We start from the raw sequence: 27,570 nt of genomic DNA, 5'->3' as shown, positions 1-27,570 counted from the left end.
TATTTCATGTTGTAATGATAAAAGTTAGATCATGTCCAAAGCTAATTCAGTCCAGTTTACATCATTCATTCCATTTTATCATAATGTAATTATAAAGAATTGTATGAATGTTATATTTGTTTGAAGATTTCTGTCTTCTGTGTTGTTGCACCGTGTAGTATGGTAGATGTTTACCAACGTTTGAGAGGTCATCAGGGCGATGAATGTGCCAATTGAGTGGAGGGGGCTAGGTTTATAGGAACTGGACAGTGAATGGGGTAGCCTGCCCCTAGCCAATGGGAGCAGGTGTCAAATTATGCGTGGGTGGGGACCAATAGGAGCATGTGGGCATGTCGTGGCATGTGTGAGAGAAACGGAGAGAAAGGAAAGAGAGAGAGGGGTTGAAGAACAGCCCTTGTGTGGGCCTCAGGGAGTGCGTCTGGTGGGACATTGGGAGTTGGGCGGAGAGTGTGATCAGGGCCCTGAAAAGGGCCAAGATTTAGTTGTCTGTGTGGGACAGGCGGTGCTCTCTGGAATGCTTTCGGTGCCCTCGAAGAGAGTGAATGAGGGGCTTCCATGACCGGTTCAGGTGAAGCTTAAATGTCGGTAAACATCTACCATACTACACGGCACAACATCCCAGAAGACAGAAATCTTCATACTAACTGCTGTGAAAACCTCAAATCTTACTTATATTTATTTGCTTACATTGTCAGGTATTGTTGAAGAAAGTGTGACAGGTGTTCACCGATTATATCAGTTGTCTAAAGCTGGCAGACTTAGCGTACCGGCAATGAATGTGAATGACTCGGTGACAAAAACAAAGTTTGACAATCTCTACAGTTGCCGTGAGTCAATTATTGATAGGTGAGTGGGGAAAACTTTTAATTTTGTTAAACCTTTTGAATGGCATTGCTATTTGTTCTTTTGCAGTGGTAAGTCGGCTTATGATGTCCTGGTATTTTTCTGTACAAGAAGTTCCGAAAGTCGATGTTAATATTTTCTTGACACAGCGGGTTCTCACATTTCATTATACATGGCTCCTTGGTACTACATAAGAGAATTTACAGTTGTGTGACATAGTGCAGCTTGAAATTTTAAATTCTTTTGGTTCTGTTGAAGTGCGTACCAACGAACATGGCTATAATACAAATGGCTTGTAATTTCAGCTTAAAGAGATCGACAGATGTGATGTTTGGGGGTAAACAAGTTGTGCTCTGTGGATATGGAGAAGTGGGCAAAGGTTGCTGTCAAGCGCTGAAAGGGCTGGGATGTGTAGTGTACATCACAGAGATAGATCCAATTTGTGCTCTACAGGCTTGGTAAGTATTACAGTTTCTATTATTCAATTTATGCTTCTATATGATACATATATGTCTTTCTTGGTTACTTTTCTCCAGTTTCAAAAGTTATATTTGTACTCTGTACAGACACAAAGTTTTATTTGTAGCATGAGATTTAACCCGTCGACGTGGTAGTTTAAATACCCCGCATATACTGCTGTCGTGCTGTTCCTGCGGTAGTATTTTTTAAATGCCCGTTTAAATTTTGCTGTAAAATACTCTTTTTTTCATAACTTTTGAACTATAGGAGATATAATTATGAATTTTTCACTGAAATCCTCTTAAAAGATGGTTTTATAATCTTACCTTATAAGATGTGATGTGTGAGCAGTGGAAGCAAGTCGATTAGAAGTTTAGTTTCAGAAAAAAACGGAGTGTACAACAGCCGGTTCTTTGAATAGTAAGATCTAAGTGTAGGCTTTTGCACAATGCCCATCAACATAAATAGAGCCAAAAGAACGTAAATTTCGTCCACTGTAACATCTTGCCACTTCCTAATCCTAGAGCGAAATGTGAGAGGATTGGTACTTTTTGATATTTCTTGCTGAGCATATCTGTTGGTTTGATCAGCAATGTGCTGCACAAGTGCTATATCGAAAATATTTTCGAATAAACTCATGACATCTAGTTCAGCAGTGTCGAACTGGGGACCACATACATTACAAAATGCTTCTCGTGAAGCAGGAAATGAGTCTATATTTTCCCACAAAAACTTGTTGGAAACCACACCTGCATGTACGATGTCGTCCTGTCGACCACGTCTACCATTATCACAATCACTATCGCTAAACACGACAATTCCCGGTGTCACAAACTGTGTATAATCAATGTCAAATACACTATCATCGTCCGAACTATATTCACTTATACTATCATCTTCTAAAACTTCATTTAAAACTTGTATTTCTTCAAGCTCCGTCAAGGGTCGACTTGTCGAAGAGAAAGCCATTGTAAACTACCAGGTCAGGCCTTTATTTTTAGATTCTCCCTTGCAGGTCATTGGAATGTAACCCTGTTGCCACATGTATACACATAGAGCTTTATTTCCACAACAGGCGAGAACAAACCTCATCGCGCTGGCGTTATTTATTCCATACTTATGGCGTTTTAAATTAGGCTTTGAGGCTCGCGTGTTTATACGTAAATCCACAAGAACTTTAATTTAAATGCCCGCGTGTGTACACGTAAAACCACGTCTGAGGGTTAACATTCCTACACTCCCCTCCCCATCAGATTAGGTCTGAGTGTGTCAGCCACAGAATCCAATTTTCAGCATCTAATGGCCTTACTCTAAGGGCCAGCGCACACGTAAGACTTAACCGTCGGCTGACGGTTCTGTCGTTGTCGGCTGAAGCATACGACCCATAAACGACACGACAGTTCAGTCCATGAGCATGCGCACACATACGACTAAACAGTCGTTCTTTTGTTCCACATTCTTCGCTCTATGCTCGCCGAGTACAGAAGTCAGGAATGTTGCAAGAAGAGAATATCGAACAATTAATTGAAAAAAATGAAAAGATTATGCAAACATCAATGTTAAAAGAGTACTTTGGCAAGAGATTTGTTCAGTTGTGCCAGTCTTTCTTTAGGTGAAATAGCGAGACGCATATCCGTATCTTGATAGGTTATACTCGGTCTCAGCAATAATAGAAGTTCATCAAAACTTTGTGTACTCATGCGAAAATATGAAAAGAATTTTGCAGGATAATTCCGTAATGTTTCATACATAGTATGGAATTTTCCTTTGAACAGTCTCTCACTGTATAATGGATGCACCCAGTAATTCCTTTTCCTCCTTTTATTGAGGCGAATCACAAGTGCAGTTTCAACAAAATCCATGTTTGACAATCGTCTACTGTCTGCAAATGCTCTCACGAAATGAAAGACAGAACGACTGAAAGGTCGTTCGTCTGCGCGCTTTCATATAATTCGAAGGGCCAACGACAGTTGGTAGACAGAAAAGTCCAGGGTTGTCGGTAGAGGTAACCGACTGCCAGTCGTGTCGTAACAGTGTGCGCATTTCCATATGTTCTTAAGGGCTTTGTGCGAACGACGAAACAGTCGTCTGACTGTTTGTCTTACGTGTGCGGTAGCCCTAACTCTTTAATCTGTTGGTTTATAATTCCTTTCTAATCTTCACTCATTCTTTGTACTTCTATATTTCTATCTTTTCCCACATGTATTATTATTTTAATCTGTATTATTAACCTTAAATTTAACACATGTCAGTATTTCTTTTGTCAAACCATGTATATGAAGCTAAAAGTCTTACAAATCTCATTTTAAAATTTTCTTGTTTCAGTTTTTCATTTCCTCTGTCATCAAATGTTCATGTGTCTCTACTGTAATTTACTGCTGGTTTAATTAACGTGTTGTATAACTTAAGATATGCATTCGTGGGCGATGAATTATTCCGTAGGATTTGAGGTTTTACGGCGGTGAGTCTGAAGATCGCTGTCTTCTGGGTTGTTGCGCCATGTAGTCTCGTAGAAGTTTACTGACATTTAAGCCTTGATGATGGAGGCAGCAAGGACCTCTGAAACGTTGGCAAACATGTACCAGACTACACGGCGCAAGAACCCAGAAGACAGCGATCTTCAATGAATTATACCACTTACACTTAAAAATATGTACCTTTTATTTTCAAAGTCTCTCTTAACATTGTACTTTATAATTTAATTTCCTGTAATTAATTCTCTTGTTATGTGTTTGTGCTTGTTTTAATAACACTGCATATTCAGTCCGTGACATTACCAGAACAACAAGCTTATTCCATAAAATTTTAGTGTTAATGACTTGGTACAGTTTTTTTTTTCCTGTGTTGAGTACACATCATTCAGCATGGTGTGCATTGGTGGTTAGCAGGATTCATGACCCATCAGTACATGGGTTCGATAGGGACCGCGACATTTAACGCGCCTGCTGTGACTCCTTTTTGCGAGATGATGATGAAAGTGGAGTAATTGTTGGGATGCCACGGAGAAACCTGGGAAACCCTGGAGGAAAACTCGGTGATGCCTGGACCACAGCCTTGCCCAACACAAGTTGTAAATCTGAGCACCGCCGGGAATCGAACCCGGGACCCCAATATTACAAGCCCAGTGTTCTAACCACTAGATCACCATGGTGGTTACTTGGTACAGTTGACAATTTTGTACATATTAAGTCCTTAGCTTATGTAATGTTTCAGCATGGATGGTTTTCGAGTCGTGAAACTGAATGAGGTGATTCGCAATGTAGATATTGTCATCACAGCAACAGGAAACAAGAATGTTGTCATGAGAGAACACATGGATAAGATGAAGAATGGGTGTGTCGTGTGCAATATGGGCCACTCGAACACCGAGATTGATATCGTGAGTATTATGCACTGAAAGTCAAGAATCATTCAAAATGAAATTTTGAATTGTTGTAAGATTTTAGTTATTGTATAACTACTGTTTTTCTGGTTCTCATACGAAGTGCAAGACCAACCATTCAAAATACAGCCATAGCCTTCTTAATTAATTAATTCCTCTTTTGTTTACTGTGTGCTTATAGAATGATTAACAGGTTTGTCACAGTCAAGAAACAACAATACTTTCTGTAAGAAAATTGAATTTTCCAATTATTGATATGTTTTCATCAATTTGATTTATAATTAATTTTACTTGAACAGATAAATTCTTAAGATACGAAGATCTGCCGATGTTGATTGGAACAGCATTTAACTGTATCTGTGGCATGCCATATGAAAACCTTGAATTTCACTGAGTAGTTCCTGTTTGCACGTGGTCTCTTCGGTCACATCGTGTGATTGAAGTTTTATTACCATAACCACTTTTGAAAAATAGACCTTTACTACAATGTGCAGTAAGATCTCGGTATAACGTACTTCAACGGACTGACAAATTGTATTCATTCAGTATTACATTGTCATTTCACTCTAATGAAATGCAGTACAAGGAATTAATAGCTTAAGACATTGTTTTTACAAAGGTTTAATGTATTCCTGTTTTTGAACGAACGTGAAAGTAAAAACCTTGCCTTATAGCCTGGTCAGTATGGTACACGTTATTCTGTGACTGGATAATTCCTTGTCGTTCGTTTACTAATGAAAGGAATGGAATAATAAACTGTAGAAATTCACACTTCAAGCCTTGGAGGATCTAAATAAAATGAGGCTGGTTCTGTCTCCGTCTTCAGGTAGAGGTACATACTCTGCTGGGTCCCTTAGATAGAGAGACAACCAGCCTCCGAAACGTCATGGGTTTTAAAGATTAGACGATGGAAAAAGTCCTGGCAACGAATAATTTTAAGTGTAACCTACCGTCGTCAAAACCCTTTTGAATTTTATTAAATAAAATGAGACAGAGACTCATTTTTAATGCAGATTTTTGTAAACGTCGGTGCAGGGCTATTGAGAATGGATTTGCTGGAACACTTTTATTTGACCACTGCTTAACTGCAGAGAAGTATCCAAATTTCCGTGAACTCTACTTGCCAAAATTGCTGGTAGATGTGTTTCAGTATAGTATATTATACTTTGGTAGGTACTGAATAGTGTTTTCAGTCATTATATTTAGATTTTATTGTATTAATAAATATAATTAACATTGTAGCAAAGATAGTTTATTTCTTCTTTCTAATGGAACAGTAAAGAAAGTATCGGATGCATTTGTTGTGATATTTTTTTGTCTTCCTACTGTTCTTATAACTGCTAAGAAACATTAAAACCAGAACAAAGAATTTGAAACACTTATAGGTGATAAATGTGCATATAAACCGTAATATTACATAGTGTTATTATGAAGTTTATTTGTTTGTGTATTGTGTAACATGGTCTTCACCTCCTAATGAGCAGACTGCATGTCATGTGACGGCATCGCAAATGAAATATTTACCAACAATTCACTGTAATACATGGGATCACAGTTGAGTGGTAAACAAAAATTTTATTTTTATGATTATTTCTGACATCTATGTATGTATTTTTTTTTAATTCCACACCTTAGCAGTGATTGTGCCGCAGAACTATTCATATTCTGTGGCACAGGCCTTGTTAAGCTGGGATTTTCAAAAAAATGTAGTCGGGACAGAAAGAAATAATTAATCTTTTAAAATACTAGGCTTTGTGAAAAAATTCCTAGATGTTATGCTGTTTGGTTCATGGAAAATGTTGAGCAGTGTGGTAACTACTTTAATAAGGGTGTAAAATAATTGAAAGTCGGCATAAATGTCGCTTGTTTTGATGGCTTCCCTTCAACAGTTACGATCATTTCCACAGAATAGTCTCCGTACTCCAGATCTGACATGGGAGAAAGTTCGATCCCAGGTGGACCACGTAATCTGGCCAGATGGAAGAAGAATTATATTGTTGGCTGAAGGACGTTTGGTTAATTTGAGCTGTTCCAGCCTTCCATCATTTGTTGTATCCATTACTGCTGCAACACAGGTACACTGAGATTGGCTTGCCTTCTCGTAATTCTAGATTATAATTGGATGTAATTATACTCTGACCCAAAATTAATTTTGCAGTGTTTTCTTTGTTTTATGCTGGAAGCATATATTATTTTCCTATGGTAAAAAATCTGTTATGCCCGTGAAAGATGAAAGTGAGTTACGTGTTTTCAGAAATCTGTATTTGGTCTACCCTTACCTTTGTACTTCTATATTCATTTGTTACCTTATACCTCTGGAAATTTTGTATTTTGCATATGAAAAACCTACTGCTGAGCAGTAAGGAAGAAATATTTTCTTTTCTCGAGTCTCGGATGCAGTTTTCACTCGCTCCAAACTTGCCGGCCACTGTACTATTCTGTATTATTCTGTTTCTTATAAAATCTTGTTTCTGTTAGAGAGTAGATAATCACAGTTTCATTTCTAACACCTGTGTTTGTCTGCATCATTTATCTTGGTACCTTATAGGTGCTGCTCTCTGCATGCTGTGCTTATTATCACCAGCTAAATAAAAACATTTATTCATTATATGCACAACATGAATAGTGTAAATGCATAACAGCAGGTCAGACACCATCACACAATATATTGTGAACGCTGAATATTTTGACATCCGTTGCATAAACCGGGCTGTAATGAGATTGAGCCAAAACCTAGTTGGTCGAGTGCGAATACGAAGAAAACTGATGTGGGTAATTGCATTTTACCCTGACAAGAGGAGAATCCTGTTGCAAATGATGAATAGCGCGGTCATGCCATAATTGACAACAGTTGATGTACTTCTACTACTACTACTTCCTGTTGCAAGAATGGCGAAAGTTTCAAAGATTGTGCGTCATTTTCTGCGTAACGGCTGATACAGCTCATGCATACAGTACTGCCAACTCAACAGTTGCATCTTGTATATTCCCCCCACGTATTGCACTTTGTGATGCTCGTGTGAAATCATCGAATTTGATGTGCATCAAATTTTTAATAAGAAAACTTTAGATAGAAAGTTGAGTGTGGTAATTAGATAAATGCACAATAAAATCTTCTCGGGCGATCATCCGCGTCAAATGGTTAAACAGTAAAACCGATGTTTCAGTGTTCTGATGTGACAATAAAGTATTTTACTTATTGAAGTTTAGCATTTGAAGATACATTAATTTACTGTGGATGGGCTAGGCCATGCGGCAGGCTATACAAAACAGACTTCAGTGCGTTAAATACATAATGTTTCCATGTTTTTATTCATATTTCATATTTATAGATACCTTCGTTTTGACAGGCTCTTGCTCTGATAGAGTTATTCAATGCACCGCATGGCCGATACAAGTCTGATGTTTATTTACTTCCAAAGAAGATGGGTATGTATAATATTTCTTCATAATTTACCTGGAATGTTTTGCACTTCACTGCATGGTCTCGTTGAACGCTTGTAATCTTCTTGATAAATGTAAGATTTAGGAGCTGCTGTGGTGCTTACATCATGAATGAACATTCCTGTCCTCAGATGCTCAGAAGAAAATGCTGTTAAATAAGACAGTACAGGCATACCTCATTTTATTACGCTTCACAGATATTGCGTTTTTTACAAATTGAAGGGTTGTGGCAACCCTGCATCGAGCAAGTCTATCGGCGCAAGTTTTCCAACAGCATGTGCTCACTTCGTGTCTCTTTGTCACATTTTGGTAATTCTTGCAATGTTCGCGCATTGTTTTTTTTGGACATAATGCTATTGCACACTTAATAGACTACATTATAGGGTAAAATAACTTTTATATGCACTGGGAAACCAAAAAAATTTGTGAGACTCGCTTTATTGCGGTGGTCTGTAACCGAACCCGCAATATCTCCGAGGTATGCCTGTATATATTTGTTTCTACCCAAACTTTTTCACTACTTTGACATATTTAATATACTGGAGTGGTTGCTCTTATATAATTTCCGTTACTCCTGTCCAAATGAAATTGTGTTAACATCCAGAATATTGATTTGAAGGATTAGGTTCCATTACCAATTAAGGTAAAGATTGACAAATCAGGATGGTTTGGATTCAGTCTGGCTAGTGAGCAGATGAGATCATCTTGGGATATGATTGATGATCATGGTTATTACTATTATTAACAATGAAGCAGTTTAGAAATCACGAATAGTATTTTTGTTCGCAATAGAAAAGTTATTATACACAGTGATAGAATGTTTTTGTATAAAAAGTGAAATTTAGGTGGCTGATGTAAGATAAATTTAATGACACATGGATTCAGTTTGACAAACATTTTCTAAACAGTACCGCATGCAATTTGTAAACTAAATTCCAAATTTTTATTGTAGATATTTTGTTCTGTGGAGCAGTGTGGAAGTGTATCTGCTCTGTTAAAAAGCTGACCACAGGGTATGTAGCATCACCTACACAAAGAATTATGTTCCTTTTTGCAAAATGATGTGTGCGCAAAAATAGTTTAGATTGTCAGGCTCTATTTGGTCAAACAGACTGGAACATGCTCGCCACTGGACCCAAGGTTCGCGGGTTCAAACCTGGCCGAGGTCGATGGATTTTTAAGGGTGATAAAAATCCGTAGCACAATTTCCTTCGGAGGGGAAGTAAAGCTGGCAGTCCCATGTCTTAGATTTGCGGCATGTAAAAGAACCTTACGAGCATGATACGAGATGTTTCGTTAGCAAAATTTCAGCGGCCATTTCTCACCCAAGTCTCCTGATTCACAGCTAGATGGCAGCCGAATCACGTTTGGGTATAAATTGTGTAGCGTTACACAACACCGGAACGTACATTGGGTGTTGCTACACGGAAATAAATAAAACAAATTTTTCTGGTCATTTAATTATCGGAGTTTATCTCCTTAACGTCATAATACCTAAATTTGTTGAGTGCTTGCAGTTCAGTATTTTTACAGTAACACACTATTTAAAATTAATTAAATGTTTGCTTTTAGTTGCTGATGTAAATCAGAATTTGATTTGTTAATTTAGATCATAATAGAAATATGCTAAACCGCAAGCAAGAAAATAAAATAAAGATTAAAAGTGCAAAAAATCTTTCTTTTTATTCACTCATACCATTGTGCCTACCTATTTAAACATTATTGCTAAATTAATATTTCAATCTTTTTTAAGATGAATATGTGGCCAGCTTACATCTTCCCACATTTGACGCTCATTTAACGGAACTCACGGACGAGCAAGCAAAGTATATGGGCCTGAATAAAGCTGGGCCATTCAAGCCAAATTATTATAGGTAAGTTGAAGAAAATACAGGAATATTCAGCTTTTATAAGGATTGAAGGAGATGCTTTGGTGGCTTGTGGAGAAAAGTAAACGATTTTTGTTTTTATTGATTTACTTTATAGCCAGTTGAATTAATTGATGCCTTCCTCACTTTTTTTGATATTTTTTTCAAATTAATTTCTTGCAAGTTTGTCTCAAAGCCTGTTGTCTTACGAAGTGTAATATTTGTATTTTTCTGTCCAAACTTTAATTTTAACTATTAGGTTTCTTTGATGAGAAATATATAAAATTATCCTGTTCTTTCATTTAGTATACATAATGGTAATCAGCATCTTTTATATACTGTTTATTGTACCTACTAATTTGTAGAGGGAAATCAAGAAAACATCGCTGATAAGTAGAAACATATTTTGGTGCTTGAATATGAACCTCTCCAAAAAAGTGCTGTTCTAAGGGTGCTGGGTCAGCTGTTATTAAGTCTACATGCTCAGTAGTTTGGTCTGATTAGTCAAAAAATATTTTCATTTTGATCCTTTAAATTACATATGCATCACAATGATCAAAAAGTCACACAACCCATTCTTGATATATATGCTGTTTGCCAAAACATAAATTTTGCTAAAATCAGAAAATAGAAAGAAAAACAATGTTGTATTAAGTATTGAAATTGTCCGCTAGATTTACTCTTTTCCTCATGTTTGATGCAAGCTGATGAAGATTTTCTGCGGTGATGTTTGAAATGTACAGCTGAATTTTGTTTAAGTTCTTCTAATGTGTGCTGCCATTAAAACCTGATATCTTAAAAACAGTAGAAAACTTATAAAATGTGTTTACCCTTTTGTATGAAGTGTGTTAACCATCACCAGTACTGAGGTCATTTTTATTTGTCATTTTCATCGAGTTATATGCATGACATGTACCTGATACGGATGAAACTTTAATATCTTTGTAATCTCATGTACGATTCTGTAGGATAATCCACTCTGAAGAGAGACTTTTCTCATTGATTTTATATACAGGTGGGTGGGAAGTAAGTAGGCATTAAATAATCGCTATAGGTTTTGTAATATTGATGCAATCATAATGAAAATAATGTGTACATGTACGTCACGAAATAGGATATCATAATTCGCGCGTCGGTGGTGTGTGCAGTGGCCGAGAGAGGCAGCACGCGCAATGGCAACAAAGATGGCCGACCGCATGACTGTTCAGGAGCGAGCGCAGATTGCTGCATGCTATGAGGTGTGGAATTCAGTGGTTGCTGTGCAGAGATGGTGGCATACAGTGAAGGGAAGAAATGCCACAATCCGTCCGTAGACAATCAAGAACTGTCATTCGAAGCTTATGACCACAGGTTCAGTTACGGGCGCATGGAGAAGTGGCCGTCCATCCACATCCCGATCTGAGAAGAACGTGGCGCTGGTGCGGGAAATGTTCACCCGCAGCCCGCATAAATCAACATGTCAGGCTGCTCGCGAAAGCGAACTCTCGAGGCACACGATACGTACGGTGTTAGAGAAAGACTTGAATTTTCCCCCGTGGAAACCCCATTACGTGCAGGACGTTGGCTGGGACGACAAGGACCTCATGAATGGCCTTCAAGAAGTTCAGATCTCACGCCCTGTGGGGCTGGGCAAAGGAGGAGGTGTACCGGACAAAAACTCGCACACTGGAACAATTTGAGGCACGGATTCGGGACGTTATCACAAAACGTCCCACATGACTTCCTGCAGAAGACTGTGGAATCCATCCCCGGTCGTTTGAGGAAGCTGGTGAATGCCGCCGGTGCCTAAATTGAATTTTAAGCTATGCGTTCATATTCCCATTTAAAAATGTACATGTAAAAATTATTTTCATTATCTTTGCATTGAAAATATAGAGGTTAACCATTTCTCAATGCCTACTTACTTCCCAGCCATCCTGTAGAACATAACAAAGTTTATCATCACGTAACATCAAAGGTCAACAGGAATGCTTTCAGACATGCACGCTTGCTGTGTCATGAAAATGATTCACCGGGCGAGATATTGTCAATTTTTTTCTTCTATGGCTCTCCGGTCTGTATTCGGTCCATGGCCTCCTCAATCCTCCTCTTCCATTCGGTCCTTTGTTAGGTCCGTCTGTCCGAGGCTTTGATTGAGGTTTCGAAACATCTTCCTTTTTACGGTGCAAGGTTGTAAGCCTTGCAACCAACCCCCAACCTGGAGGACCAGGGTACCTGTCTTAGTCTGACCTCTCCCCCTCAACCAATCTGGCTAGGGAGGCCCTACCAGTAGCTATGCTACCGCCAGCATAGCTCTTGGGATCACTGAGGTACTCAAGCCCCACCACCACGACAAGGTGCAGGCACCATTAAGTGGGGTGTCAATTTGGTGTAGAATAATCTAGAAACTCATTCTGACAAGTAAGAATGAGATACCAGGTAGTTTGACATGAGCACTCATCGCACCTGTGAAAGACATCTTCACACTTTGACTGTCGAAAGACGGCTTGTAGACTCGTTTGAGCTGGTTTCAGCACGACGTGACCTACTTGGGCTCACGTATAGTCGGAGCGATGTTGCGTGTTTATTGATCCAGTCAGACTGTATTGAATTGCAACCATCAATCAATTTTTCAATATGGGTTGCGTGACTTTTTGATTCACTTGTAGGCCACAGATTACACTAGTCATCAAGGTTTTTAGTAACGTGATTCAGAACTAATTTTGTCTGAATTCTGACATGATTTATGCTGGTCTTGACTTAAAAGTTTTGCTTCATGTGACAGTTTAGATAACAAGAGTAAAACAAAAGGGGAGAAAAGTGTTCACACGAAGAAAAAATAACTTTTTGTGTAATGTATTCAGTCAGAATAGCATTTTGTATTACTTTTGTGTTTTTGTCAACCGTAATGTAAGATTGTGATGTTTTAGTGGATTCCAAGTACATTTTTCTTAATCTGTTTATTTTTCTTTGTGTTCTTGTTACATTTATGACAATAATGTGAGCCTATGGTGTTTTAATAGTGATTCCAAGTATAATATCAATTTAGTAACGTCTATCTTTCAAACTGCATAGTAAGTGATGTGTAAGTTCATATTTTTGTAATAAAATAAAAATTATTGGATAAAAGACTTGAGCATGTTACAGATTTTTCAAAATGGCTTAGTTTGTTCATGTTATCAACTAATAAAAATTTATTGTCCTGTGTTAGTTTATGCCAGTATGTAGTTTCTTCCTTGTTGCAATTGGCTTTTATAACCTTAACAACACTCAAAAATTTTCATCCCACAATTTTTTCTGTGTGGCCAGAAAATAAATGTGAAAGTGTTTGTGTGAATGTAAATTAATTTTGCGTATGGGTTGTCAGTGAACCCTGAATGCATGTAACGTGAAACAACGTATTTACTAGAGTAAATTAATACCCGATAACTTTTCAGAAAAATCTGATAAGAATAAAGAACACTTTTGCTTTTCATGCAAATTTTATTCTCTTTGCTCTTTCTTCTACCACTGGTTGTGGACGCAATGCTGAGCCTATTAACTGTAATCAAGATTATTATTTTCGCTGATAATGGCACGGAACAACATTCCATGTAATAAGAAACCTGGTTCAAGTATAACGGGTTTCTAAGTGACTGGTTGTCTTTAGCCTGAATATGGCTGTCTTCTGTGTTGTGTCGTGTAGTCTGGTGGAAGTTTACCGACATTTCAGAGGTCCTTGCTGCCTCCATCATCGCCCTGATGACGGAGGCAGTATGACCTCTGAAACGCCAGTAAACTTCCACCAGACTACACGACACAACACAGAAGACAGCCATATTCAGACTAACCGCCGTGAAAACCTCAAATTCTATTCAGCTTGGATGTTTCATGCACTGGAGTTTTTTTGTTGTGTGTTATAGAATATATAGAATATTCTGTACGTTACAGTAAATTATTCTGTGTCAGATTTTGTCTCTTTTTTAAGTGAAAATATTTGTTTTAAGAAATTTTTTATTTACAAGAATTTGAAAACATGCCAAAATATATAAAGATGACCATAAATGGATATTATATCAGTTCAGATGCAGTTTACATTTGGTGTTATTAAGACCTCAACCTTAGTTTTTATTTACTTTTGATGATAAATTTATTTGGTGTCACATTATTGTAATTTACTTTTGTTATATTATTTTTTATTGTTTTACATTGTGTCAGACTTAAGTACAAACTTTGTTGAAATATTTTTCAGTTATTTAAGAAAATATGGTGAGTGTTTAGTTTGAAGTACTTTCTTTCAGAAATAATTGATTCATTTGTAGGTAATTATGCCTCCTTATCATGGTTAACGTTTGATACTCTTATATGTCCTTGTGTATATAAGTTCCTGCTTCCATTGTGCCATTCATCAACATAATTCTGTGACTTCTCAAATTACGATCATTACAAAAATTATCCGCGCACTGTCTAAGGTATGCATACAACATGAGGTACAAAATTTGGATTGCATGTAAGTTAAATTGTTGTTCATATGGTCCATTAATGTACAAAATTCCACAGATCTTAAGAAAATTTATTTATAATATAAATCTAGGTTGAATTTATGTGAGATTAGTAGGTGCTAATTTCATGAAAATCAATTCGGCCATAGCATTTGGTTTGCTTATCAGTGCAAACTGAAACCAGAGGCAGACATAGTTCATAAACATTTTTATTCAAATGTTGTCCTTTACGCTGTTTGCACTGTCAATCACATTTATGGAAACTGTAGTTAGCCCTTTGCCATCGGGCAGAAAGAACTAGTCAGGATAATTAAAACGTGTTTAAGGGAAACCTCTAGTAAAATTCGTGAAGGTAAACATTTGTCCGATACATTTCTTATTCAGAATGGCCTGAAACAGGGAGATACTCTGTCACCGCTGCTTTTTAATTTTGCCCCAGAATATGCCATCAAGAAAGTTCAAGAAATTCGGGGCGGTTTGGAATTGAATGGGACACGTCAGCTTTTGTTCTGTGCTGACGATATTAATCTGTTGGGCGATAATATAAATACTATAAAAAGCAAACACAAAATCACTTTTAAGGGCTGGTAGGGATGTTGGTCTAGAAATAAATGCAGAAAAGGCAAAGTATATGATCATGTCTCGGCATCAGAATTCAGGACAGAACCAGGATATAAGGTTAGCTAATGAAACATTCGAAAATTTGACAAAATTCTAGTACTTGCGGATGGCACTAACAAGTCAGAATGACATTCATGACGATTCAAGAGGATATCAAATTCAGGGGATGCTTACTATCATTCAGTCCAAAATCTTTTGTCCTCGCGTCTCATATCAAAAAATCTAATTATTAAAATATACAAAAGTGTAATTTTGCCAGTTGTGCTGTAAGGGTGCGAAACTTGGTCTCTCACTTTGAGGGAGGAACAGATTGAGGGTCTCTGAGAACAGAGTGTTGAGGAGGATATTTGGACCTAAAAGGAAGGGAGACAGATCATGGAGAAAATTGCATAATTATGAGCTTCGTGGCCTGTACTCCTCACCTGATATTGTTAGGGTGATTAAATCGAGGATGATGAGGTTGGCGAGACATGTGGCATGTGTGGGGAGGGGTGTTTACAAGATATTGGTTGAGAGGCCTGAGGCCAGGAAACCTCTGGGAAGACCTAGGCGTAGGTTGGAGGATAACATTAAGATGGACCTTAGGGAGATAGAAATTGATGGAGCGAACTGGGTGCAGCTGGCTCAGGATATAGTTTGGTGGCAGGATTTTGTGACTCGGTGATGAGCCTTTGAGTTCTGTAAAGAAAGTGGGCTATTCTTTGACAAGCCGAGTATACATTCGAGTTTTCAAAGAATGTCCTGTGCCGTAGAGGGAGTGAGTGAGTGATTCCTGTAGTTGTGATTTTGTCGCTTTGTGGCAGAGGAATAGTTTACATTTGTATGAAATAAAGTTGAGAATGCGAGTTGCAATTCCAGAATGGAGATTATGAACTGAGTTTTACATGAATGGCGTCTTTTCCTTGCCATTAATGAGTTGCAATGGAGGTGTGTGGGTTGTTTAATTTACTCTTATAACTTTTCTCATCTGTCTTCTTAACTCTTAAAATGGGGTACACTGAAGACTGTTTTGAATTTATGAAAAAAGAATAAAAATCTAGATTTGTGCATCCATCTACTTTTATGCTGTACACTGGGAAATGTAGGCAAATTTTCATTCCTTTTCTGTGATTTTAAGCTTTTGAAGACCATTTATGTTGTGGTCTGTCTCTGGTTGTTTCATTAATTAAAATTTGCTTGATATTTGAGGTTCTCAGTGGTGAAGAGGTTGATTATGGCCTTCTGGGTTGTTACGCCATGTAGTCTTCTAGGTGGCTACTGATATTTCACAGGAAATTATTGCTTCCATGTTCCTTGAAGATTGAGGTTATGAATTCTTCTGGAACATTGGTAATCACAGGATTACATGGCGTCAAACCCAGAAGACCAAAATGGACCAATAAAGTTTATTTTATCATAATATTTTGTTATACGCTGATTACTCTGTTCCGCTGTGTTAGGAATGGCACACAGAAATATTGAGACATAATTCTGTTTCTCTGTTTATGGGGCGTACCTTACATGCTGTGATTTTATTGCAGGTACTAACTGGTTCCTGAAACTGCTGGAAGTTGATGGACAGAAATGGCGTAATACTCTTGATATTAATATCATATATTTGGGCTTGTAGAGCATGGTTTTAGGAAATGGATAGAGTTATATTTGCCTTGATCTATTTGTAGTAGGCATAAATGAAGACAGTTTTGACATGCGGAGCCAAATAATGGTGTTTAACAGTGCCTGTTTTCTCTTTATCCATTTTCTTCTCATGAGGAAATGTGGAGATGGCAACATTTCGCTGATCATTCTGTTGTTTTGCATCTAAATTTTGACACTCGTCTCACTAAATCAAACCATTTGAATGTATTAATATGAATTAGGACCTGTGGCCACTGATTGGTTGAAAATTGACAATGATTTAAAATTGATGCATAGCTTTTACTACTACCAAAATTGAAGAAGTTTTAGGAAGTCACTGAAAGTAAGTTTAATTGATTTCATATATTTTATGATGGTACAGACATAATATGTTGTGGGCAAACAGTATTATTTTTAGATTTGAGGTTCTCACAGCACAAAAGATGTCGAGTGTTTTCGATTATAACGCTGTGTGAAGTTGTAGCTAAACACCAACGTTTTGGAGGCACGTACTGCTTTCATCTTCAAGGCTGAAGGTAGTATTTGTATCTACCTGCAAGTCTGAACAGCATTACAACTCAGAAGACAAACATTAACAGTGTTTATTTTCGCACTTTCTCTGTACATATTAAGATTCTGAAAAGTGGCATTGCATATTAATTATGTTTCTGAAACTTAGTGATCAGAGGAAACCATTTTCCCCTATTTTTTTTTTACAGACTTCATCAACCATCTTGAAGCAGTCGCCAATAGGGATAGCGTAGTGCTCGATAGGCTGGTGTTGTGTGTAAATCGTGGAAAGTACGCTTCATGTTCTGAATATAACTGTACATAATCTGTCAGTTAAAATGAGAGGAGATATGGGATATGACAAACGAAGGCTGTGTAAAACTTCGGTCGCAGTCGGTATTGTGCAGTATTCACCATTTGTATCTGTAAATTCATGTCTATATTTCCATAATGTACGATGTAGTTTTAATTCCAGTATTTTCTGCATGGCCATTTTGGGTTGCTCGTAATGAGAGGAAATACAATTTGTAAAAATGTATCCCTCGAGGACTCACAAAACCACATTATTGTTTATGATTTGAAATTGATGAGAAACTGTGTGTATTGATTGTACCTAAAACTTACCATTCCAAAGTGATGGGCTTATTGATAGCTCTACGTCACCATTTAGTGTCATGAGAACGGTACATTCACAACCATTTTCAGAGAGATGGGTGTGTAGTTGAATGGCCAAGATGTGCCTTTTCTTCTTTCACCATTTGTTCTTGTGGTCAGACTTCAGTAATGCGAGGAGAAGAACATTTAATGTCTTACATTTAAACCTGATTTCGTGAAAGTAGTTGTGAATAAGCAGATTTGTATTTCGTTACAACTTAAAGAGTGGTAAGTTTTCGGTATCGTGCTCATAAATGTTTTGATCTACAAAATGAATTTCAGGTTCTCGTGGCAGCAAGTATAAATATGGCTGTCTTCGGGATTGTAGCGTCATGTAGTCAGGTAGAAGTTTACCAACATTTCAGAGATCCTTGCTGCCTCTATCATCAGGGTACAAAGAGTAAGCTGTGTGCGAGGAATCTATTTGAGATATGGGAATCGTTCGGACGAGGTAGAACCTTGACTGTGCTAGTGGGGAAGACTTTGAGGATCAGGTGAACGGAAGGGATCCAACGGGAGAAGAGCAGACATGGCTTGGCCAGAAGGGAAGTGGGGAGACTGTGCAGGAGGAAAGGAAATGGGCCTTATCAGTGCCCCTTTGGGGACAACAGCGAGATCACCAAATAGTCATTGTATTCATAGGTTGTTTGTATTGAGTTAACAGGTTATGTAGATGTATTTTAAATCAGGTGAAGTGCATTTCACTGTGTTATGGGTTAAAATTTCATTTTATTTACTGTCATATATAACTTACGAGCATGTGTAATTATTTATTCATGCCTTCATGTTTTATTTAATCTTCATCTCCAGGGGCAACACAATAACAAGTTTCCACAAGAATTTGTAGAAAATTAATGCTGCAATATAAAGTTTGTAGAAGAAACACGAAGACTTATTAGTGATTATAGTATAGTCAAATAACGGATACAATAAGTGTAAAACTGGTATAATAACGTGTTTTAATTTTAAAAGTGTCTGCGTAATTAATACATAAGATTAATGCATAACAAATTAATGTGAAAACTTGTTATTGTGTTGCTCCTGAAAATGGCAATTATGTAGGGAAAGGCATGAATAATTATACATGCATGAAGTCGTATGCGTTGGCAAATGAAATATTAATTTGTCTAATTGTGTTGTGTTGTATGACACTGGGATCCATGATTTTCTTTGTTTGTAATTTATTTAACAATTTTGAATTTCATGCAGTGGTTGGTTGGCATTGAGTTAGAAAAATTATCTGATATTCACCCGAAAATTCATCTAAGCGCTAATGTGCTTAATTTTGTTTCGTTTGTTCTCTTTTATAGGATGTCCTTTTATAATGATGTTCATAAAATACGTTCTCCTGTCTTTGATTTTGTTAGTTGAATGATAATTTTTCTCCTGGTGTTCATTTATGATAAATCTAATTAACAAATCCGGAACGTAGTAGAAATTTATATATCTGCTGCATCGTATATTTACGATATGTTTCATTTCTGAATTCCTCTTTGGAAAATTTTAGTTTAATTTAATGTTTACTTAAATGGATAGAGGGAATGAGTGTGTTGATTGTGAAATTTAACTTAAGAATTCTGAGAAACCATTATAATTACAAGACTGCTATTAATATTTATGACAGAAATTTCCATCCTAAAATATGTGCTCACATATTCACATTGAAATGTACTAGGCCTTTAAAATATTCTGTCTCATTTTTATGAAGTCAGAAGAATAAGATTTCTTAATGAAAATTATGTGTGGGTGTTAGTAAATTTAAGTTTCCCATGTTCGAGTCCAGGCACTACCAGAGTTGAAGGATTATCGTGAAGAATTTGATATTTTCGATCGAGTTTTGTTGTGAATCTTATTATAAAAGTTATAGTAGATTATATACCTTAATAGTGAATGTTGGTGGACCTTAGAAAGTGTTTTGATTTTAAAATCCATGAAAGCGAATATCTGCTACGTTTGGCATTATATATATCTTGTGAATCTCATACATCCTTGTTCTTATTTGGTCTCGGCAGAAGTTTCATGCAGATTACGTATATCGTGTGCATTCTTTTCATGAACCACCGATGCACATTCACATTTTGCTCAATGTTTTCTTAACCATTTGACCACCACATTGTACCTGAGTATGGTTGCCTTTTCATGTTATTTTGTATCTGAATTTATGTCGGATTTTTGTCATATGTTGCGTATCACGTGACTACAGTAGTAAAGTAAAGCTACACCATTTAGGCGCTTGGAGGGAGAGACCGTATAGCTCCTACTCGTTCTTAACCTCGGCACTAGATGGGGGTAAGTGGTCAGCATCACGCCTCGGCCACGCTTTACCCCCGGGAAAGGACCCCGGTACGCATTGAATATGAGAGGCAAAGTCCACATGGCACTACAACCCAGAAGACAGCCATCTTCAAATTTAAGTTCAAAAGTTTGTACATTGTTTTTAAAAAACTAGGATTGTTATTAATAGTAGCCAGAACTTTTATGGTTATTTGTTATTGGAATTTGAAATAGTAATGAAAAGTTGCTCTGATGGAATACATATAATTTTCCAAAGTTATTTTAATGATTAAATTCAGGCACTGCTTGGCTGCCATTCAGTTGTTAAGCTCATGACTCTTTCATCTGGTAGCCAATAGGAATCCAGTATTTATCATTGCCTGCCCAGTTTATGTTTACATCTATGGAACGCAATGATAAAGCATATTTTAAAGAATTTGTCAATGGATTAAGTTGATTTTGCTTGAAATTTTAAATTGTGAATAGACGGACAAGAATAATTAATTGAAATCACTGTTAAGGTGTAGCTATCTAATTGAATTTAATTTGCATATCAGAAATAATTTTAATTTTTCGATAACCTGCAAGAGAAACAGTACTGAGTTTCTGCATGAACTACAAATGCAAATGAATTAATTATGATTACTTAATACCCTTAATTGCAAAAGGCAGATTCATGAGGGTCAAGTGTTTCGCGAGAAAATCTTAATGGGACAAGAATTCCGTCTTTCATCCCCGAACAAATTCCGCCTTGCATGTGAATAAGTAACGGCACAGTGTTACGTAATGCAAAATATTTTTATACTTTGGACTTATGTTGTTCTTACAGTGAATGGTTTTGAATGCTGGTTTACAATTAAATTTCATCTGGTAAAATATCGCAATACCTTTGGAATAATATTTCTGTAGAATTTTTATTTACGCAGGCATCGACAGAGGTAGATGTTTCTTCACTTATGGTACCCGTCCAATTTCTACTTTTGTCCGTGCTTTAAAATTTATTTTAGATCCTAGGAAACCAGAAGGAAAAGAATGGAGAAATATTTTCTTCACACCCCTTCATAAAACTGTAAGTAAAATTTAAAATTTAAACCTACTGAATACAATGAATTTAATACAGACACTGCTGATAACCTGAAAAGATTTAATTACATGTGTGTTTTTGTTTGTATGCAAATAGAAATTCACAATTGTTCTGAAATATCAGGTGTTTCTGTGGGTCCTTGGGCTGTAATTGTTCTTATGCTTTGTCAGCTATCGAGGTTGTAAATTCAAATCTGAGGTCTGGAACATTACAGTACGTTTTTCTTCAAACTGCTGCTGTCTTACTGTATGAATAAAATTATTTTGAGTTAATTGTTCATTTGTGTGTGGGCTTGTTTCCCATTTCACATTTATTTAATTTGTTTATTTGGTACTTCAGACTTGCAGTAATAGTAATGATTTATTTTGATAATTTAGGGACATGAAGCAGTTATTACAAATATATGTTATGTAAACTGGTAATTAGCTTTTTTTTTTTAGTGTTTAGTGTTCAGCATTACAGTATGTTAGGTTAGCGTATGATGATACACTTCTTGTTTTATGTAAAGTATAAACGAATATGAAGCAGAATCAATTTTAGAAATAAGTAGCTGAATTTGCATTCAGAATTAAAAACTTTCAAAATGATTCCAATTTCCCATATTCTTCTGCGAGAGATTATTTAATTTTTTTGGGAGCTTATCTCATTATCCTGTTCAATTTGAATTTATGAAGTTATTGTCTTTGTTATAGATATATGTACAATGTATAAAGATTGGTTTAAATATAACATTAAATTGTAGTGTAAATTATAATGTACTTTTGATTCCTGGGTTCATTATCCTGACTTTTAACCTCCGTGCTTCGTATTCAAACCAACCCTAGGGGTTTCATCTACAATTCTAACCCCATTAGAAATTTGCCTTGCATTTTTATGCACAGATATTTCGTGCAATTTTACGTTTACAATAAGTCTACGTTACGTCTAAGTCATTTTGTCCACAGACGTTTTGCTCATTTCGATTATTTCACGTAGACTTTGTGTCCTTGAGATGGCGGAATGATATCTTACAGTACTAATAAGACTGAACAGTTATTGACTACTGCAGTATTGTCTATGATACAACACAACTATTTGTTGCTGTATAAATTATTTACATTTTCCATATTGAACCAATCGAGATTAACCCTTTGAAGCCAGAGTTTATAATATTTAAGCAACCATTACAAAGATTAATAAATTTATGCTGTTAAGGAGTTGATATGTGGTTAGATAAGCCTACGCACGTGTCTTGGACGTAGCAGATAATTCAACCAATTCCCAGGCAAAACTGTTAGCTCTGAGGGGTTTGTCTCCCATGGCCAACTCCCAGGTTACCGATCGACATAAAATTATTAGATCGTCTACTGTGGTCGTTTAAGTTACATAACATATTCTTTCTTTTCACAGCTGGAGCAGAATTTTTTAAAAGATTACGTAGACGTTAGAATTCACCTCCCTCCTTTTTCGTTCCTTTTATGTACAAAGAACTTAACAAAATATTTTATATGAAAAATCTGTATTAATTAAAGCAAGCGATTTTCTATTTAACGTACTTATTTCCTTTTTGTATCTTATATGCGTCATGTTTGTGTTTGATTAAATATATTTATTTTGTACAGTCTATACACAAACGTTTGAAGTTTATTGGTGTTGTAAAAATTATATAATATTAAAACAATAAGCAACTTACCATGAAAATGGAAAGCTACAAACAGAACTACGGATCATTATAATATATTGCATCAAATATCTAATAGTTTTTAAAATATTTTAAATTGATAAAAACCTGAAGACGACGGTATTACCCGTCGAAACATGTCGTTTTAATAAAAAGCGCTAAAAAATATAATGTAAAATCGTATTTACGATTAAGAGCGCTAATATAATATTTTACACAATAAAATGTTTTAATATTATATAATTTTTTACAACAGCAATAAACTTCAAACGTTTGTGTATAGACTGTACAAAATAAATATATTTACTTATTTCCGTTTCTGCATTAAATACATTAAGTAGTTTGTGTTACAGGCAATTTTTAATTAATTTTCGCTTTATATTCTGAAGATCGGAGACATTTTTCGATGTTCCCATTCATTCCAGGTTCCGAGAAGTGAAAGGAATTGAATTAGCTTGCTTTCATTTGTTTTTGAAAGCAAGACAGCCAGTCCGTCACTGAGTGTTGGCACCCAGCTACCTGACTAAGAATAGAGCTTATGGTCTTTGCGAGTTGCAGACCTCCTCCCAACAATGACCCTCGCTTTTGTATTACATAAACATTTAATAAAAACTGAATTCCTTGTGATCTTTAAACAATTCTTGGAACGAGTAATAAAAAGTCCCACGCGTGTTAGCCACTTCCCATATACGGGGATTCCGCCCTTTTGTAATCTCCATTATTCTGTCTAAAAGCATTTTACCACCTCCCTCAAATACGAGACAAATGATGAGTCTCTATGAAAAAGTATCGATTTCGAAGGATTTTAACAGCTGAGCATCTTTGATTTCAAAAGTTTGTCTAGGTTAAGATGGCTGTCTTCCGGGATGTTGTTACGTGTTGTTTAGTAGAAGTTTACCGACGTTTCAGAGATGCTTGCTGCTGTAGTCATCAGGGCGATGTCTGCCCGGGCGTAGAGGGTCTAAGCGTTTATTAATAAGACGTTGATTTATTAATAACTAATTTAAAATATACGTATCAAACATTGCTTATTTCGTATAACAGGCAGACTGCTTTCAAAAACGGGTAGCTACTGCATACAGTAGTTTGTGATTTCACAGAAGTTAGCTTTGCGGTATTGATAAGAATCATAGCAAAATTACTCCCGTAGCTAGAAAAGTGTTCTTTGTTGTTTTACAGGAAATCTGGATTTCGCTTGTGCTGTGTAAACTAGCGTTTTCGTAAACACTGGTGGGTCGAACTGAGGTTAGCAAACGCGCCGATAGAGCGACTTGTGTGAAACAGCTCAACTGACCTTACCTCGGACTGTTCCGTCCAGTCAGACAGCTTTGCTACTATTCGTGTATTCGCTCACGTCCCTGCCAAGTAAGTAAATTCCGATTTGATTCAATGCACAAATAACCTTGGTCTGTGCGGTTTGGTGCGGAAATTGAACTGGCACACAAGGGCTTCTACTTATCAAGTCATACAACTTGTTTAATAGTAGAAAATGGGAACATATTCTGTATTTTCCTTAGATCAGAGAATCTTATGTCTGAATTTTCGTTTCATCTTATTTGTATTTCAGAATATGAGTTACAGTTTTACATTATTAATAATAATAGTAGTAATACTGACGGTGAAGATAATGCATATAAAGAAACGCGAATGGAGACTTAGTGTCTAATATTACGTTCGAATAACATAACCTCAACATTTTTACTATTATGTTCCATTCTTGGGATATATAAGGCAGAATTCTTAGCTGAATTTGATGATGTTTATTTAGCAAGGGCGTGAAAGCAAGAGGTCGTGGCCTGTTCTCAAGTATTTTATTTTAACTTTCTAAGAGAGACTCGCATGTCACAGAGCGTTCGGGATCTGGCCTCCTAGTCGAGACTTGAGCACTTGATATCCGGAACGCCAGTCATTGAACCTCGTTCGCTGAGTACGCATTAGAATTGTGCAATTGTTTCGCTGCTGTCATGATGCATGCTTCAGTACTGAAGAGGCGCTGTTGTATTGAGTTGATTAGAGTCAACTGAACTGCGTCTTCCCAGTGGTTTGTACAATGCATTATTCATTGTGGGCACAGCTTAGACCTACATAGCAGCACGTCCCTATATCTGCAGTACCACTGCCTTGGAAGATTTATAATATTCGTGTCTAAAATTAATGTGTATAAATGCGTACATTTATTTTTATGAAGTATATTATATACCACACATTTTTGTAAAATAAGCCATTTTTAAAAGGTTGGACGTTTCTTTTATACCGGCTTTGTTACGTACTACTCGTGAAGTCATATACTACATTTTACTCCATGAAGTAAGTTGCCCTTGAGAAGCTGATAGTAGCTCAGATAGTCGAGAAGATTATTTACATTTGTGGGACCTGGAAGTTAATTACTATATCCGCGAGAGTCCGCCACAGGCCTATTCTGAGCCACATGAATCCAATCCATATTTTCATCCCGTTTTCCAAATATATTTTGATATTATCCTTCCATTTACGCTTAGATCTGATTATGAAACCGATTTTAATTTGTTTCTCCATGTTCAGATGTTTATGTTTTGTATTTTGAAATAATTTATTAGCCACTGAAATATTACTTCCTGATAGGTCTTTAACATAAATAAAAAATAATGAAGTAGTTTATGGGAGAATTTTCGAGTGACTTGTACGACGTTTTAATTCCGTAGAATACACAAAAAACAACAACATGGAGATTGTCAAACTGCAGTAGTAATTTGTATATGGTTCTGAGATTTAGTTTGGTTACATGACGACCGTAAAGCCCATATTATCCCTCTATTTAATAACATACAAGCCTAATTAGTGAAATATTGTTTTCAGGCTTGTCAATAAATCATAGCTCTAGATATACGTATGCATACTAGTTTTTATGAAAAATATATTCTGCATTTGCGTATTAAAATCATTGAATATCCTATTGGTGCGAGCTGTTTACTTTATTCGTGGTAACTTTAAGGTTTGCCAGTTGTATCCACGAAAGGGGTTAACGGCATTACTTAAAATGGTACGGAAATAACTTATTTGCATTACTAGGTTCTGAAAGACTGTTTCTTCAAATACATATAATGTCTGTAAATGAGGACGTTGGTTTAGTCTTCACGGATTAGAACTTATGGCTTTTTGATTAATTCCGAAAGAGTAAATCGTCTAGTCCAGTGGTATTCAACCTTTTTTGTTCGCGTACCCCCAGATATAATTTCTCTTCAACTTTGTACCCCCAAAGTTGTTGGTGTATAATTCAAGTTATACATAGTATATAATCTACATCTAAAATAAATTAAATAAATTACATTACTGATTATTCAGTGTTTATCATAAAATAATATATATTTTTTTAAATTTCACGTACCCCCTAAGATGTCTTCGCGTACCCCCACATATAATTTCTCTTCAACTTTGTACCCCCAAAGTTGTTGGTGTATAATTCAAGTTATACATAGCATATAATCTACATCTAAAATAAATTAAATAAATTACATTACTGATTATTCAGTGTTTATCATAAAATAATATATATTTTTTTAAATTTCACGTACCCCCTAAGATGTCTTCGCGTACCCCCACATATAATTTCTCTTCAACTTTGTACCCCCAAACTTGTTGGTGTATAATTCAAGTTATACATAGCATATAATCTACATCTAAAATAAATTAAATAAATTACATTACTGATTTTTCAGTGTTTATCATAAAATAATATAATTTTTTTAAATTTCACGTATCCCCTAAGATGTCTTCGCGTACCCCCAGATATAATTTCTCTTCAACTTTGTACCCCCAAAGTTGTTGGTGTATAATTCAAGTTATACATAGTATATAATCTACATCTAAAATGAATTAAATTACTGATTATTCAGTGTTTATCATAAAATAATATATATATTTTTTAAATTTCACGTACCCCCTAAGATGTCTTCGCGTACCCCCAGATATAATTTCTCTTGAACTTTGTACCCCCAAAGTTGTTTTGGTGTATAATTCAAGTTATACATAGTATATAATCTATATCTAAAATAAATTAAATAATTGCATTACTGATTATTCAGTGTTTATCATATAATATATATTTTTTTAAAATTTCGCGTACCCTCTAAGATGATTTCGCGTACCCCAGGTTGAATACCACTGGTCTAGATGCATGAAAGAACTCTCTCGACTAGGTGCTGTTATTTTTCTGTATAAAGAAGAATATGTTAACCTGAGATCTCAGCATTTGAGTGACGTTCAACGTCTGTAATCACCTTACAGAGCGTAACCACTGTGGCCAACTAAAATACAGTTAGAATCTTCCACATTTCAATAAGAATATAACATTGTCTTTAGATATTACGTTATCCGAGCGGTGTGTCAGTGTTATTAGATTAACTTCAAAAAAATATATAAAATTCTGTAAGGTAATTGAAACTTAGACCGAAATGGAACACAAACTGAGATGGACAGTCGAAATTTCACGTTGCCCCGATGTCTGTAAAAGTAGACACGTTGCGAGCAGCCTATAAAAAGATGTGTAATTACCATATTTTGAGTTACTGTTGTCTCTGACGTAAGGAAAATATTTTACCGCGTTGTACAGAAGTAGGGTAACCACAAATTAAAATGTAATTTAGAAGACGAATTTCCATTCATGTCACATATAGGCAGACTAATTTGTTTTCACAACAGATTAAATTTATTTGTTC

The 27,570-nt window shown here is 36.1% G+C and overlaps 1 protein-coding gene across 8 annotated transcripts in view; it reads left to right on the top strand.

Annotated features, from left to right (window-relative positions):
* The window catches only part of LOC110834591 (adenosylhomocysteinase-like 1), a 46,470-nt gene extending 24,506 nt beyond the window's left edge, over nucleotides 1–21,964 (top strand). For 3 of the 8 annotated variants that reach the window (XM_022073911.2, XM_022073917.2, XM_022073919.2), the window contains 7 exons: nucleotides 696–846; nucleotides 1,149–1,301; nucleotides 4,516–4,681; nucleotides 6,592–6,759; nucleotides 8,035–8,113; nucleotides 9,882–10,002; nucleotides 11,145–13,106. In XM_022073911.2, coding sequence (XP_021929603.1) covers nucleotides 696–846; nucleotides 1,149–1,301; nucleotides 4,516–4,681; nucleotides 6,592–6,759; nucleotides 8,035–8,113; nucleotides 9,882–10,002; nucleotides 11,145–11,196 — 890 coding nt within the window. In that variant the 3' untranslated portion in view covers nucleotides 11,197–13,106. The other 5 variants (XM_022073916.2, XM_022073912.2, XM_022073914.2 and 2 more) reach the window with 5 other exon arrangements.
* Nucleotides 21,965–27,570: the final 5,606 nt, after the last annotated feature.

The sequence above is a fragment of the Zootermopsis nevadensis genome, unplaced genomic scaffold (assembly GCF_977971745.1).
Source record: "Zootermopsis nevadensis isolate Lab colony 2312 unplaced genomic scaffold, Znev_1.0 Znev_ptg000023l, whole genome shotgun sequence".
Lineage (NCBI taxonomy): Eukaryota > Metazoa > Arthropoda > Insecta > Blattodea > Termopsidae > Zootermopsis > Zootermopsis nevadensis.
The sequence above is the reverse complement of the archived record's forward strand: the minus strand, read 5'-3'. Positions and strand labels throughout refer to the sequence as shown.